The sequence below is a fragment of the Vespa velutina genome, chromosome 7 (assembly GCF_912470025.1).
Source record: "Vespa velutina chromosome 7, iVesVel2.1, whole genome shotgun sequence".
Taxonomy (NCBI): domain Eukaryota; kingdom Metazoa; phylum Arthropoda; class Insecta; order Hymenoptera; family Vespidae; genus Vespa; species Vespa velutina.
In genome coordinates, this window is record NC_062194.1 from 4,628,965 (window position 1) to 4,645,027 (window position 16,063).

Here is a 16,063-nt window from a genome sequence, read left to right on the forward strand (position 1 = left end):
TCCCCTTTCTCTATCTAGAGAAGGGTATACAGGGTCTCATGGTATCTGATAGGACGGTTAACGAGGCACGAGTTGGATTTTTAAGCCACCCGAAGACAATGTGCCATGCCCCTTGGTCGTGTCTTTGCTTTCGGTGTTCTTCCACCTCTCTCTCCTCCCTTCTTGATTTCCTCCTACGTCCCACCATCTACGGTTCTCCCGACGTTTACCGGTTTTCTGCATCAGATATCGTATACCCACGACCCCGACACCGTTGCCCTCCGACAAGGTCCGCCAGAGGCACTTTCTAGATCTTTCCTCCTCCACTTCGTGGAGATCCAACGCTGTAGGGTACGTCGTAAAAAAGACGAAGGATATCCCGTAGGTCTTGGAAAATAATTATCCTTCGAAAGTAAAGGAGAGAGAGAAATCCTACGTTGAGCTATCGTCGTTAAAAATCGAAACTCCATTCGTTCGAGTCCTTTTGCTCCTGCTGTTGTTCCCCTGTTGATGCTGTCCTTTGTGTTACACTTCTTTCTCTCTCTCTCTATCTCTTTTTTTTCTCTCGTAAAAATGTCCACAAAATCTTTCGCTTTTGCCATTTTTCTTCAACGAATATAAAGAATAGCTTATTGATATATGAAAGGACAGGTCGTCTCGTTTGACCCAAAGACGAACGATCAATAATCCGTTCCATTTCGTTTATTCTTTTCTTTCTTACTTCGATGATTTATCATCATTTACCACGTATCAAATATTAAACGAGATATATCTCCCTTTATCATCTTCTCTTTTTATCATTATTTATAATCCCCGAAGTCACTTTCATTTAGAAAAATATAATTTTCAATTTAATTTTGCCACCACCATACGCTGAAATAAAGCCAATTATCAAAAAGAGAGTGATTAAAAGTCAGAGGTGAGAATGGGTGATTCGCGAATAACAGGAATATCATTAATAATAACTCCGACACTTCACCGAGTGGATAATTTCTAGTAAAGATCGTTTCATCGTTTTTCTTTTTTTACTCTCCCTATTTCTTTGATGATCGATAGAAAGAATGAGAAAAATAGAACAGATCTTTCTCTCTCTCTTTCTCTATTTCTTTCTCTCTCTTTCTCTCTCTCTCTCTCTCTCTCTCTCTCTTTCTCTTTCTCTTACTTTCTATCATCAAAGAAATCGGAAAATCAAAGAGCTACCCCTTCAAATTCTCATGACGGTCTAAAGAGGCGACGAGATAAAAAAGTAATCTTCTTTTAATCTACCAAGGAGATTCCTCTCCTCGTTATTACTAGCTACCAAGAACAGCTCGATTCTGACCTCGTTACGTTTCTCCTCTTAGGCGCTTTCTCTGTGTGCTATCTTTTGCTTTTTTCTCTTCTTTCTCCTTCTAACTCCTCTTCTTCTTCTTCTTCTTCTTCTTCTTTTACTTCTACTTCTTCTTCTCTTACTCTTTCTTTTTCTCCACTCCTCTTTCTTTTTCTTTTTCCGCGCAATTATGCGAGAAGTTTGCACGAGGGTGGATACCAAGAAGGGTGGTAACCACCGAACATCCTTTGATGTCTGCTGCGCCCGCAGCCAGGCCAGAGTGCAAGCGTGAGCCTCCAAGACGGGAGTACGATGTAAAGAGAACGTATGAGAAAGAGAAAGAGAGAGAGAGAAAGAGAGAGAGAAAGAGAGAGAGAGAGAGAGAAAGGCCTTTTCAGGGAAGGCGTCGACCCTCGACAAGCACTGCCAGACACAATTGTCACGAGGGGTTCTACACCACTTTGGCTCTTTTCTCGCAAAACACGTACGTGCGTTACCAGTCGAAAGGATCATAACGACAAGGAGAAGCTGCTGCAAGAGGACAATGCTGTGTGTCTTCTATCAAACTTCCTTTACTTTGATGATATCCATCTTCGAATCGAAAGATAAGATATAATCGTAAACAAGAGATCGCGCGATGTTAATTATCAAAAATTAATACGATATCTCAAATTCAAATGCATTTGGGAAACACTATTCACCGTTTTTCTTTTTTTAATTAAAGTTTCGCTAATTGAAATGAAATATTACAATATGATATTAACAAGTCGTCTTTATACTTTCGTTAGAATATTTGTTGGTGTTGTTTCTTTTCCTTTTTCTTTTTTTTTTTTTTTTTTTTTAACGAAATCATTTTCTATTTCGGAAAGGGAAAAAAATAATCATAAGGAAAAAAAAAAAGACAAGGAATGAAAAGAAACGATAAGGATATCATAAAGAAACATTGATGGGATACGCAGCATGGGGTATCATAATTTCCAAGTTCTTGATCGAGCATCGAGGGTTATGATCAAGCAGAAAAGAAATCGATCTCACCGAATGGTGCATAGGATGAAAGGAACGAAGGTGGGTTCTTCGTGAAACACCCGGCAAAATTTTGCAAAAAATACCGGTGTCCCCTGCTGTCAAAATACTACACATTGAGGTAAGTTGACGAGGAGTATGGTCTTAGGTGAGTCCTTAAATAATAAAGGAAGAAGAGGGAGCCAGGTCCCGAAAAGAAGGCCATCGTGAATCGGCGTCTACACAGCGGGAAGACAAAGTTCTCTCTCTCTCTCTCTCTCTCTCTCTCTCTCTCTCTCTTTCTTTTCTCTTCCTCCTTTTTTATTCTCTTACTGTGGGCTTTGGGTCAGAAACCTAACACCTACGGAATACGAGAGGCATGGTGTGCTTATAACGAGATCCTCCCGTGGTGAGCCTTACAAAAGGACACAGCGACGAGGGTAGAAAGTAGAAAGGAAAAAGCAAAAAGGGTGATCCACAGGTCCAAGGGACAGGAAATATAGGATTTTAAAGTTCCCGACGAGACCGACCCCTCGAGAGGTTAGAAAGAGAGAGACGTCCTACCAGCTTAAATATGTTTCTTAAGATTATCAATGGATTTGTTATATAAAATAATAAAGTTAACGATGTTATTATTGAGCTCACCACGAGGTTCATCATAATGATTAATTCGACCAATTTTTTATCCAATTTTTTGCTCCTTATTAATTCTATATCATATCATTTTTTCCCCTCTAAAGAAAATATTTCATTAAATTTTTTTTCATTAAATTCATATTTCGAGGTTGAAAGTCTTACAGAATCATGTCAGGTATCACTTGACATCATATAAAGTAGAAACTCATCGCAGATGCAAAACTACTAGTTCACTTATAGTTAGTGTTGAATTTACTAGTACTTCCGTACCTTTGATGAATTCCATCTCCATTATAACGAAACTTTCAAGTATTTGCTCATTTCACTATTCTCCATTTACATTGCCATTGCAACGATACTTTTGCAAAAAGGATAAACGAAGGACTCATTATAATCATTTTTATTTAGAAATCTATTAACCTAATGAGACAAATGTTATCTCGTTAAAACGTCCCTATATTAATATGGCATATAAATATAACGTAAGATATGTAGATAGAAATTATATAAAAATAAAAATAAGATAATTACGTACAAAAACACTGTTATAATTTTCCACTACATCCAATTCATTCTAGCAAGTAATCCTTTTCGAGAGGATACTCGCAATGGCATAGAACATGTATGAAATAATTTTCTCGATAAATATCGAGATAGAAGAGCACATGTTCTTGATTATTTACGAAAGAGTATCTATCGTTTCTTCTAATCTAAAGTTAACTTAATAATAAATAGCAGTACTAGTGGTAGTGTTGGAAGATTAAATTTGTATCATATCAGCATCATTATTTGCGCAAAAATCGAAGAATTATCGGTTCAAGATGGGGTTAACGACCGAATCAATGGCAGCTGGCATATATGCCCCGATATCTCTCGAGGCAACGACTTCAGTAAGAAAGAGAAAGAAAGAAAGAAAGAAAGAAAGAGAGAGAGAGAGAGAGAGAGAGAGAGAGAGAGAGATCTAATAACGCGAACGAGCCTCTGCATATGCACGCAAACATACTACTAGCGCTGCTACGGCTGCACGAGATATTTTTCACTTTCGCCATCACCCAGCTGAACGACGTGGGCGTATACGGGGTGGCGGATATTCTAAGCACAAATCTTTTAACCATAGATGTCCGTTCTATGTATATTTCCATTCACGAACGAGTTCGTAGAAGACTCCGAAAGAAAACTCAAATAACTTCAAATTTGTGTATTGTCTTTTTGTACATTAAGTGACATTCTAAATATTAGTAATAATATTTCTGACCAGTATTTGCTACGGACAAGAAAATAAGTTACTTTTGCATGCTTTGAAAGTTTTAATATGATGATCGACTGACTGAAGAAAATATGACCATACCGTAGGATCTTCATAAGATCGAACGTGTAAACTTCTTCGCCAATACGATCTTTCGATATCGTATTCATTTTGTTCAATACCGATGCATATAATAAGTTATCAAAGAAAAAAAAAAAAAAAAAAAAGAAAGAAAGAAAAAAAGAAAAAAAGAAAAGAAAAGAAAAGAAGAAAAAAAAGAAGAAAAAGAAAAACAGAAAAAAGAAAAGAAAAGTGAAAAAGAAGAACAATGAATCAATGAAGCGTGAGTGGCTCAAAGTTTTTCCCCCACATTTTTTTTTCTCATTCCCGAATCGATCGAAGTCGTGAGACAAGCAACGTATCCGACACCCCGTATATATTCATACATGTATATACACGTATATAAAGCTACACGAATACTCACACGTATACGCACATGTGCGTATCTCACCCACGTGCGAAACCAGAGCCATGGTACATGTACGCGATACAGGAGGCCGACTGCTTAGCATATATCGAACGAACGTGTTTCTCTCTCTTCCTCTCTCTCTCTCTCTCTCTCTCTCTCTCTCTCTCTCTCTCTCTCTCTCTCTCTTCTCCACCAATGTTGCCTCTCCTGAATAACCCATAAGTCCTGGACAAGTCCTGGACGTCGTTTGTACGGTCTCCTCCTTCTCCTCTTCCTTCTTCCACTGCTTCTTCTGCTTCTCCCCATCGACCTCAGCCTCTTCCTCTCCACCTTTCTCCTCACAGGCCATAGGTTAAATCCAGGAAGGCGTAACTTCGCGCGACACCGGTTATAATTCACTTCGAACGACCATGCACGTAAAGAAGAGAGAAGGAGAGTGAAAGAGGGACTACTCTCGGCGCTGCTGGAGTGCGTGCCACAGCTTTTTTGGGCCTCACAACGAGGTGGAAGGGTGGTTGAGCTACTCGAAACATTGCTTTACAATCTTTGCGATCTTCACGATCCTCGCGTATACATTCAAGAATTTGGGATACCTGAATTTGATCGTAAACAACCGATGAGTTCGTTATCAGTTTCGATGTTTATTGAAAAAAAAAAAAAAAAAAAAAAAAAGAAAAAGAACATCTGATATTTCTTTGGAACGTATGTAATTAAGGAGTTTAAGAAAAAATGTTTGATATTTGGTATGATAATTACTCTCTATAATGTTAATTAATTAATCCTATTAACATCAGTAATGTTGAAAATATCAAAATAATTAAAATTGTATCATAATTAAATAAAGTACTCAAAGGATCCATCGGTATTTCGTATTTCCTGTTCTTTATACGAATTCCAAATCCTTACTTACTGCCAGAAGATATCATTAGTTCGTCGACTTTACGAGTCACTACCGAGATGTAGTCACGCTAAGCAGGAGGTTTCCCGATTTAAAACGTCCTCTCTGTTCTCTCAATACCGTACATGCAACGTAAACGAATAAATTCGTGAATCGAATAGAAAATAAAATGGATAAATTGAACAAGGAACTACTACTATTACTAACTACTACTATTATTCATCGAACTTCTGTTTCCTGATCACGTACTAGAACACGGGGAAACATACTCATTAAAGTTGATTAGGTCTTCATCGAATAATCCAACTGGCACCCAATCTGAGTCCATTCAATATGGGATCACCATCGAAATCAGACTTCTGCATTTTCTATCGTACTCGTACCGTCACTATTGTCGTACGCTCACCCTTCCCCTTCGTGAAAATCGAGAAGCTCGTTCCTGGCTGAAACCGGTCGGGTCTACCGTACTATATCCGCGACAAAGACCTAAAGAGAAAGATAGATAGAGAGAGAAAGAAAGAGAGAGAGAGAGAGAGAGAGAGAGAGAGAGAGAGAGAGAAAGGGAACCAAATCCTACGGCCGGTGCATCATAAGTAACACAGCTATGGTTTATTTGTCGAACGAGGGAGAAGGAAAGAGAGAAAATCTCAGCGAATGATGAAAGCAAAGCAAACGTCGCGACGCTATACGACGTGATTCCTGGATCGAGAGCTAAAATAATATTGTTCTTCGGTGCCCAATATGGCTCCGACGTTATATCGGCCATCAACGAGCAACCACCATCATCGCGAGATGGAAGGAAAACGAGCGACTCACAACTCAGACGCAGCATCTGTCGGTGTTGATGTCGATTGAGATGTATTCTCGGTGTGTCTGGGAGTTCGACATATGGCGACAGGAGTGTGAAAGGAGGTGGAGGATTACCAAGTTCCTTCTCTGCAGTTTAATGTAGAATTCCGAGATTCGTTTGGTACAATAAATAACGAACGTATTCTCGTAGCAAAGAAAACGATCCGAAGAGACTCGGTATATATATATCTATATTACGTTTGATTTTCTTTAATATAAAAAAAAAAAAAAAAAAAAAAAAAAAAAAAATTTTTTTCAATCGATCGATTTATTGAAATTTTCATATTCAGTCAATCCTTAATTAATCCTTAATTAATGTAATAGTGAAGTTTAAAAAATTCAATAAACGTTTCATCGACTTTCCTTTTAATCATTGGTATTAATTAAAGCCGGTGATTTATTTGCTATTACGTTAAAGTTAAAGATAGTAAATTTTTAACGTGATAAAATGAAATTTATCGCCTCGTCAATTTTATAAGAGAAAGATTTAAAGTTAACGATTTACGAGAGTTAGAACGAATTTTTCATTTGAAGTTGTAAATAATACCAGTCCCTTAAACAGATCCTATCACGTCATTTGTCTCAATGAAATCCCTTCTTGGATATCACGTCGATTAGTTTCGTTCTTTATTTCTTTTTTTCTTTTTTTTTCTTTTTCTTTACAATGAGCATTTAGAACCGGAAGAAGTGATTTAAGAAAAATAATAGTTATATCGGGGAGCTCTCAATGTAAGTTCGTATGAGAAAGAATGAGAAAGAAGGTCTAGGAAACTTGGTATAGGTCTGAGAACGACTCGTTCGGCATCCATTTGGTATTTTACGACGTCTTAAAGTCTTCGACATTTGTGGGACCATAAGAAAAGCCACGGAGAGTTAAGCTTTTTTTTTCCCTTTTTATTTTTTTTTATATTTTCTCTTTTTCTTTCCTTTTTCTTCTTCTTCTTTTTTTTTTCTTTTTTTTTTTTTTCTTTTCTTTTTTTTATTATTATTATTTGCTTTTTATTTTCTTTCTCCTTTTCTTTTCTCCATCGAGCGGAAAAATCTTAAAAAAGGATAAAAGAATATTTTCTATTGGACCTTCTTACGATCAATGGACATATACGATTTATCATTGTCGCCTTGGGAGAAGTAAGAAGTAAAGAAAGAAAGAAAAAAGGAGAAAAAGAAGAGAAAGAGGGTGCATCAAGACAGCGAAGGGAAAAAAGGCAGAGCACGTCGAGCAACCCCTGCTGCGTGGTCCCGAGTATATACCCCGATGAGATGGCATCTTCTAACCGTAGAAAGATTTCGAGTTTTAAAAGGGGCCCCACTAAACAACACGTGTCCTCTCTTCGTGGCGCCGATGAACCGATAAGTCAACGAGACACATTTGGAATCTCCTTTCCTGTCAGAAAACTGTCGAAAAGTACGATGAAATTCTCGAAATGCAAACTCTATATATATATACACCTCTCCTTTACTTCCTTTTTCTTTCTATCAATGCATTCTATTTTTAATTATAGAATACTATATGTTGAATAAACATGTTCCGATTTTTTTCACAATATTTACTATACTGAGTATATTATATGTTGTCTATCAAATCATATTTGTCGTCTACGTTTATGAAATTAGACGAGTTCGTTGTTATGAAACGAGTTTTGTTCATTGATAATAATTATCGCTAACGACGATGAATTTATACACGAATCTTGTAGAATATGATTTCAAAAGAATTCATCGGATTCTACTTAAAAAAAAAGGAAAAAAAAAAAAAAAAAAGAAAGAAAGAGAAAATAGAAAAGAAAAAAGAAATCTTCTTTCTTCCTCTTCCTTTGTAATATCAATCCTTTTTCGACATCGTTACTCGCTTTGAACGTTCTTTCTATGACGTCTCTTTCTTCGAGCTTTGCGAGAATCTCATCTTTTCGATTCTGTCCTTTTTGCATCGATTCACGTCGGTCAAAGTGATCTTTTCATAAGAACGACAGACTGAAAGATAATTCTGTATAAATTCATGTGCCACCGCTTTAATAATGCTCTTCTCTGTTTTTGATCTTCTGTTGAAGACAGGATAAGAAGGCGTGCTTCGATATAAATCTCGTTCTTTTGAATAGAAATCATATTCGAGTACGACTTCGTATGATATGTAAAAGTAACGATAGAGTAGAAATAATTATTACTAAATTATCAATGGAGTATATATATATATATATATATATTGAATTTCAAACCTTAAATACATAATAAAAAATATATTTTAATTAACGTCATCCATATAAATATCTACAAGTTTGACCATTCGAAAACATAATTAACCATATTCTACATCGTTAATATAAATCAAAAAATAATTAATATATATATATATGTATATATATATATGTATATGTAAATTTATAGACACGCGTATGACATTGTTAATTTTTTTAAAGGTAACATTTTAATTTCACGTTTCTATGAGATTACGACCTGCCATCCAATATTATATGTTTTCCCATTTAGAGAAATAATTTATTCGTAATAAAAGAGTGAAAGAAAGATTCCACTTAAAGGCCCATTTGTCGGATATCGTTTTGTGGGTCCTCGAACAGATTGATGTTTCTACTTTGCCGAGTCATCTCGTATAAGGGCCGATGATCGAGAGGTTAGTCGTTAGAAAAATGTTTTCTTCTAGTACGACCGGTGGAACGTGTTATTTAATTGCGAAGTGTCGTCGGATAATCGGGACGTAAGACCCAAAAGGGCCCCGAAACAGCTACCAAGTTCTCTTATTCTTCCACAATGAATCCATTGGGACTACGTGGAGTCATCCTCGAAGAGCAGATGCTCGTTAAGATCCTGTCACTCGGGACTATTCCCGCTCTCGAGTATGGATTAAAAGATTTCACGCGAGGATAACACACGATGAGATCGATGAACGTATGCCCGGCTGATGGGAAAAGAAATTGAACAAGAAAGAGAATGAAAGAAAAAGAAAGAGAGAGAGAGAGAGAGAGAGAGAGAGAGAGAGAGAACAAAACGTATTGCTGTTTAATTAATTCACATTGAAAAATAAAATGAAAAATAAAACATTTAAGTCCATCTCGTTAACCTGTCAGATGTATAAAATATATATACATTGTTTTAATAATTAATAAAAAAAAATTAATTCAAGCAAATTGATTATTTTATTACATTTTATCGAAAGATATTCTTTCTCTCTCTTTTTCTTTCCTTTTTCTATTTAGTACTCTTTTATATGTTTTTCTACGACACTCTTGATCGCATTAAATTTTATTCACGTCCTTGTTGAATATACTTACTTCGCCTGGAGAATAAGAGAAAAACGAGAATGAGTCCACGAAAGAAAAGTGTCGCTATTCTTGATTAAGAAACTACTCGCTGAGACACTTTTCTTCTGTTCTCTCCGTGATAATCTGCAAGAGAAAAGGTCTCTCCAAGAGATATACCCTAGGGAAAAATGGTGGTACGAGGGAATGGAAGAGAAAAAAAGAGAGAGAGAGAGAGAGAGAGAGTATCCATTATATTCGCAGTTCGCAGTGTGTTTTTATTCCCAGGAGAAAGACGATTTCTGGAAAAAGTCAATTCCATTACGAGTCAATCCGCAACACACTCTATATATTTCAGTAACATTTTCAAATAGATTTCAAAGACGAAAATTATTGAAGGATGTCATGCTTATGCAAAAGGATATTTATAAATCCTAAAAAAAAAAAAAAAAAAAGAAAAAAAAAATCGCATGAGACCGACTGGTAAAAAATTTCGATTGAATTTATATTACGAGATATCTGATAATACGTATAGTATTATAAATAGATACATCAAATATGTGCGTAGATAGAATATTAATATAAAACGCATTAATTTACAATTCTAATTCTATTTTATAATACATACAAAATTTTTTTGTATCCACTTGGAATCTCTATTCTTAATTTTTATTTTTTATATAGTGTGACTTATAGTGTGACTTATGAATGATATTATCGTTGAATGTCTGTATATATATCGTTTTATATGTGTGTGTGTGTGTGTGTATATATATATACCAATTTGATTGTCATTTTTTGAAACAAAATAAAACATTATCGATGATTACTCAAACGAGTATATCTTCCTTGAATTCGAAAAAGAATAAAAGAAAAGGATTGAAGTTAGCTTTCAGAGGAAAATCCACGGGGGTCCGTGTCCTCTCTCTCTCTCTCTCTCTCTCTCTCTTTTCTTTCTCTCTCTTTTTCTTCTCTACGAAACCTCGTGTAAATGACGGCCTGACACAACCCGTACTGTCTCTGACGCGCTCCCCTGCCCGCTACGAAACGAATTCTCACACACACCAACGAAGTCTTAAGGCGCGGATCTTAACGAGGAGCTGAAGATTGATGCCGACAGAGGCGCAGGATCCGCTTTGAAATATCGCACCGATCGAAGCTGCCTAAAATATTGTTCGAAATAAAACATGTTTTTGCCTCTTTCTTTTTTTTTCTTTTCTTTTTATTTTTTTTTTTTTCCGTTTGTTTCGCTCTCTTCGAAGAATTTCAAATCGTTAACTCAAAATAGTAACTACCTTTTGATCTTTACGATGGTACCATTTCTATCTAATTTTTTGTTTTATTTTATTTTTTGTAATTCCTTCGAAATAATATTTAAAATGTCATATCCATTAAAAGACGATTATTAAAAGATTTCTATTAGTTGCAAAAGTTTTAATGTAAATAAAAATAAAATTATTAATTATTATAAATGAAATACTTTTAATATCTCTCATAAAATTAATTTCCCATCCGTGTGAGGGAGTGATTATTATTATAAAAAAAATATTTTATAATTAGTATAACGACGTTATGTTGTACGGTTAAATCGTTAGAAAAGTAAATGAAAGTGTATCTCATCTGTGTCCAATTTTTGTTGTCGAAATAGATTTTGTCGGACCGATCCGAGTATTCATAATGTTCATTTGTTCCACCTATTGCTGCGCCATTGTGCATACATAAACGGTTTCACGGGGCCCAGGCGGGACCTTTGAGACGACCCCACTCCTCGAACAACATCAAGATGGGCCTGTCAGACCCTAACTAGCTAAGGTCGAAGCCGAGCCCGTCTCACGCGAGCGAAAACTGGCCCCGGGCATGAGGAGGTTGTCCGCGAACACGATGTTTTCCTGTTTTGACACGGACCTCTGACGGATGATTACGAATCGCTCCGCTTTGCAATATTACAAATTGGTTATGCGCTATTAATTTACCGTAAGTTTGTATGTACATCTAAATGACGTTCCATCTTTCATAACGAACTTCGAATGATTAGTTAATTTTTTTCTTTTCTATCTTTCAATACGAGATATTTCATCGTCGTATTGATTATTTCTATGTCATTTACAAATTTCTTACATGAAATATAGTTCTATTATATTGCAACTTTTAAATTGTTTTTCTTCGCTCCGTTCATATTCTTACATGTTATAAATTATTATTTAAATAATAAATTAGAAAACAAAAGTTAATTTGTATCTTTTATGACGCATCATAAAATGTTAAATGACGTATATCTTGTACGTTTGGGAATAGGATAAGTAATTAAATAATTCTTGTTTTACATTGATATCATAAAGAAAAACAATGGATCCTCAGAGATCTACAAAGGTCGGAACATAATCCAGATCTATTTCACGAATATATAATCCTCCCGTCCATCATATTGATGCAAAGCTATGCATTAGGAAGATGAAAAAAACATATAAGAAAAACAATTTTTAGATTGTAGTGATGTCGCTAAAGGATGAAGAACCATCTCTCGGGAATTACTCGACGAAGGAGGATCGGCAAATCCAAAGTAAAAGATAATCTCGGCGCCAATGTGAATTCGGAAGCTTATCTTATCCACGCTCGGGTGCAATATGAGACTTAGGTGTTGGCAGCCACATACGATCCTGTTTCTTCGAGATAACGATTTTCGAATCGTGTATATAAATACAAGTAGATATACCTACGTATGTATGTATTTACGTCGATATAAATACTTTCGTTTTTAATAAATAAAAATATCTTTAAAGTGAAATCTTAAGAACCACGAATTTTTTTTTTTCTTTTTCGATAAAATCGATAATTGCAATTCTTTTGTAAAAAGAAAAAATGTAAAATAAAGTATGATTATAAATATCTTCATAGTTATTAACGCCAATTAATTGTCAAGATCTGAATAATTGTAAAAAAAAAAAAAAAAAGAAAAAAAAGAGAAAAGAAAAAGAAGAAAAAAAGAAAAATGAGATTCTCAAGCGCAATTACTTTCCACATATATAGGCATATAATAAATATGCATATATAGATATGTATGTAAATTTAAACCGATAAAAAGCTTTCATCGTTTTAAAGGACACATTTTCCAACCCGATGATTCTGAAATATTATAAAAAGAAATATATATATATATACATGAAAAAAAAAAAAAAAGGAAAAGGGAACCATTAATATAAGATCAGATTGTGCTGAAGTACCTTTCTGTAGGATTCGATCGTGTACGAAGTAACCAAGTGGAACGACTAAGATCAAAATCGATTTCTCGACGAATCGTGACTCGATATCCCAAGCCTATCACAGGAAACCCTAGTCAATGTTAGTCGAAATTAGAAACCCCAATTCTTCCTGTAAACACGCACTTTGAAAATGCATATACTGATGCGTGAAGAATTAAATGTGTGTGTGTGTGTGTGTGTTTTTTTTAGATATATAGAATACATATAGAATACACATAGATGTATAAATATACATCCAAGTTAACGATCGAGTAAAACAGGCTACATTTTTCTAACCAAATCTATGAACCCTCAAATATGAAAAGGCAAAATGAAGAATAGGGAGTCCAAAGGAAGACCCAAAAAGAAATAACAAGACGAAGAAAAAGAAAAAGAAGAGGAAGAGTGACTGTCGATTATTCGGTGTCTAAACAAACTATAGTCGAAGTCCCTTCATCTTCTCATCCCTAAAACGTCGACGTTCAACAAGAACCTCGTTAGAATATTTTATTGAGCTGATCCAACGTATTATACCCACGTCCATTTAATGACACAGCAACGAAGAAACTGCTCTACCTGTAGTACAAAGGGAATACGATTAAACAAAACACCTTTCGAACGACTTTTCAATATAAATTGTTAGAGAAAGTCGAAAAGTCACATATTACGATACACATCGAAACATTTTGACTTTAATCGTTTTCGTGTCAAGTTAAACATAAATTGATTCCATGCTTTTATAAATGAAAAGTATGGAATTCTTTTCTATACTTCAATTTTATCCTAAAAGGTTAATCCTTCTGTTCAGATGGGTTCTTTTACCAGGTGTCACGTTCAAGATAATCTTCACATCCGGTAAAAAGTATAAAAGGTATACGTATACTTATATAATATATATATATATATATATATATATATATATATATATATATAACTGTGGAATTTTAAAAAGAAAAATCAATTTGTCAATAATAGAAATCATTGAATTAATCGATCCATTTAACGAAATTCACTTTTCGTCTTTTATCAATAAGTTGAAACTATTATCGCTATATAATTATAAAGAATTTTAGAGTTAGATAAAATTGACAATTCTCTTTCAAATTTTAACATTTCAAAAATGAAAGGCTAACTTCGTCAAGATGAAACTACAATCTGTGTCACGTGGAAAAGATAGAAAAAGAAAAGGTACGAAATAATAAGTATTTACAGACGAGAATATATGATTCTCTCTCTCTCTCTCTCTCTCTCTGTCTCTCTCTCTTTCTCTCTCTCTCTCTCTCTCTCGAAAGCGAGAGAATCGTCGATCTGAGGCGTGGGTTCAGGTGTCGCCAGAATGCACGAACGAACGAGCCGTTGCCGATTCGAACGAGGGGCAACGAGCCGAGTGCTTTTCGCGGCTCAACGAGCCGAAAACAAATTATCCGCCGCCGTGGAAGTTATCGAGGAAATATTGGAAAGTTCGCGCCGTCGAGTGGGCTGCACGGATTGCTCCGCTTCCGGTACACCGATTCGCGTGCAACCGGTCGAGCGATGATTTTTAAGGAACGCGGTAAGATCTTGATCCGATCGAAAATAGGAGGATTCAAGATAAATTTTTTTCATCTATCTTCTTCTTCTTCTTCTTCTTCTTCTTCTTCTTCTTCTTCTTCTTCTTCTTCTTCTTCTTCTTCTTCTTCTTCCTTTTCTATCATCCTTCTAATGCTCGTAAATGCTCTTTATCGATGTTTTAAAAGAACATATTTCAATCTGTTAATTCATTTATTGATAATTGTATTTTATCGCAAGGTGATGAAATCAATTTCGATCAATAAATATATTTGTTTTTAAAAGGATCGATCAACATTGTCGTTAAAGACATCAAAGAAAATCCCCTACGATTCCGTGGCGTGGATTTAATCGTTCGTAAAATATTGCACGGAGGAAAACGTTTTCACAGTTCGACGGCGAACGGTTTCTGGTTCTCTCGTATGACCGAGTAAAACGGTCAGTACGACCCAATTCCAACGGTATTCATCTATTAATTGAGAAAAGCTTAGATATATTTATTTCCTACAAAAATTTCAATTTTGTTCCAATTTTGTCATTTAAATATTATATTCTATGATACAAGGGTGCTAGTTGTATATTAAAACGATTTCACGGTTCGCCACTTACTTCGTACTTAAGTCGATACGAAGGATTTCATGCATGTTTTACATACGTGTATGTATCTACATACCTTGTGCATGAACCCACGATTATGCCCTAAGGATAATGAAGGCTTTATAGGACAAGCGGCGTAACGCGATAATAATTATTCATTAGTTCGTACGAACCTTGAACGTGTACGAATGAAAAACATATACGACGATCCTTATCGTCGATCGTACAGGAGCTTAATTGCTATACCAAATAAGCAGGTACAGAAACGATGACATTTAATAATTAATCTTTTAATAAAAATGATTCTCGTATAATCAATCAAATATTCCGATACAAATATTTGCAGATATTATAAAAAATACAAGTTATTACTTTTTACGAGTTATCAAATTTTAATCGTTCAAAGATAACACGTAAAACATTGAATATTAAATATCTAAAATATTATACATGATTCAAAATACCCGCCAAACTACGATGTATATATATATATATATATATATATATATATATATCGATCGCTTATGGTAATACGTTGCTGATGATTTTCGAAAATAATCTGGACCAATCGTGATACCTTTAATAGGAGAAGAACGTTCAAACGAACCAATCGCGGGAAAGTTAGGATATTCAAAAAATCATTCATGACTGATAATAGATTACAGTCTACATAGTGACGCGAGTTAATACGTTAAATAGTAACAACGTTCATTGTTAAATTAAATACAATAGTAAAGTTTTTATTGTTCAAAGTGTTTGTATCATGAATGAACTTACCCATTAGTTTGCGTACTTCTGCCTGACTGAGAAAAAGATTGAAGTATCCCGAGGCAGGTGAGGCAAGCACGAGGAAAAGAATCGACGTCAGTTCGAGCAGCGACATCGCGTCTGCGCCCGTCAAAAACGTTGGAACAACGATGACACGTGTGTAGCCCCGGGAGAGAGATAGTGAAGAGTTTCTTTTAATTTTTTTTTTCTTTCTTTTCTCTCTCTCTCTCTCTCTCTCTCTCTCTCTTTTTCTCTCTCGTTCTTCTTTTCTT

At 35.1% G+C, this 16,063-nt stretch overlaps 1 protein-coding gene across 2 annotated transcripts in view; it reads right to left on the bottom strand.

Moving 5' to 3' along the window:
* Positions 1 to 16,063, bottom strand: part of LOC124950774 (tyrosine-protein kinase Dnt-like) — a 29,302-nt gene that overhangs the window by 12,240 nt on the left and 999 nt on the right. The window contains exon 1 of one of the 2 annotated variants that reach the window (XM_047498040.1): positions 15,801 to 16,063. This exon is cut by the window's right edge and continues 999 nt beyond it. In XM_047498040.1, coding sequence (XP_047353996.1) covers positions 15,801 to 15,906 — 106 coding nt within the window. In that variant the 5' untranslated portion in view covers positions 15,907 to 16,063. The remainder of the gene's footprint in view (positions 1 to 15,800) is intronic. The other variant, XM_047498041.1, reaches the window with a different exon arrangement.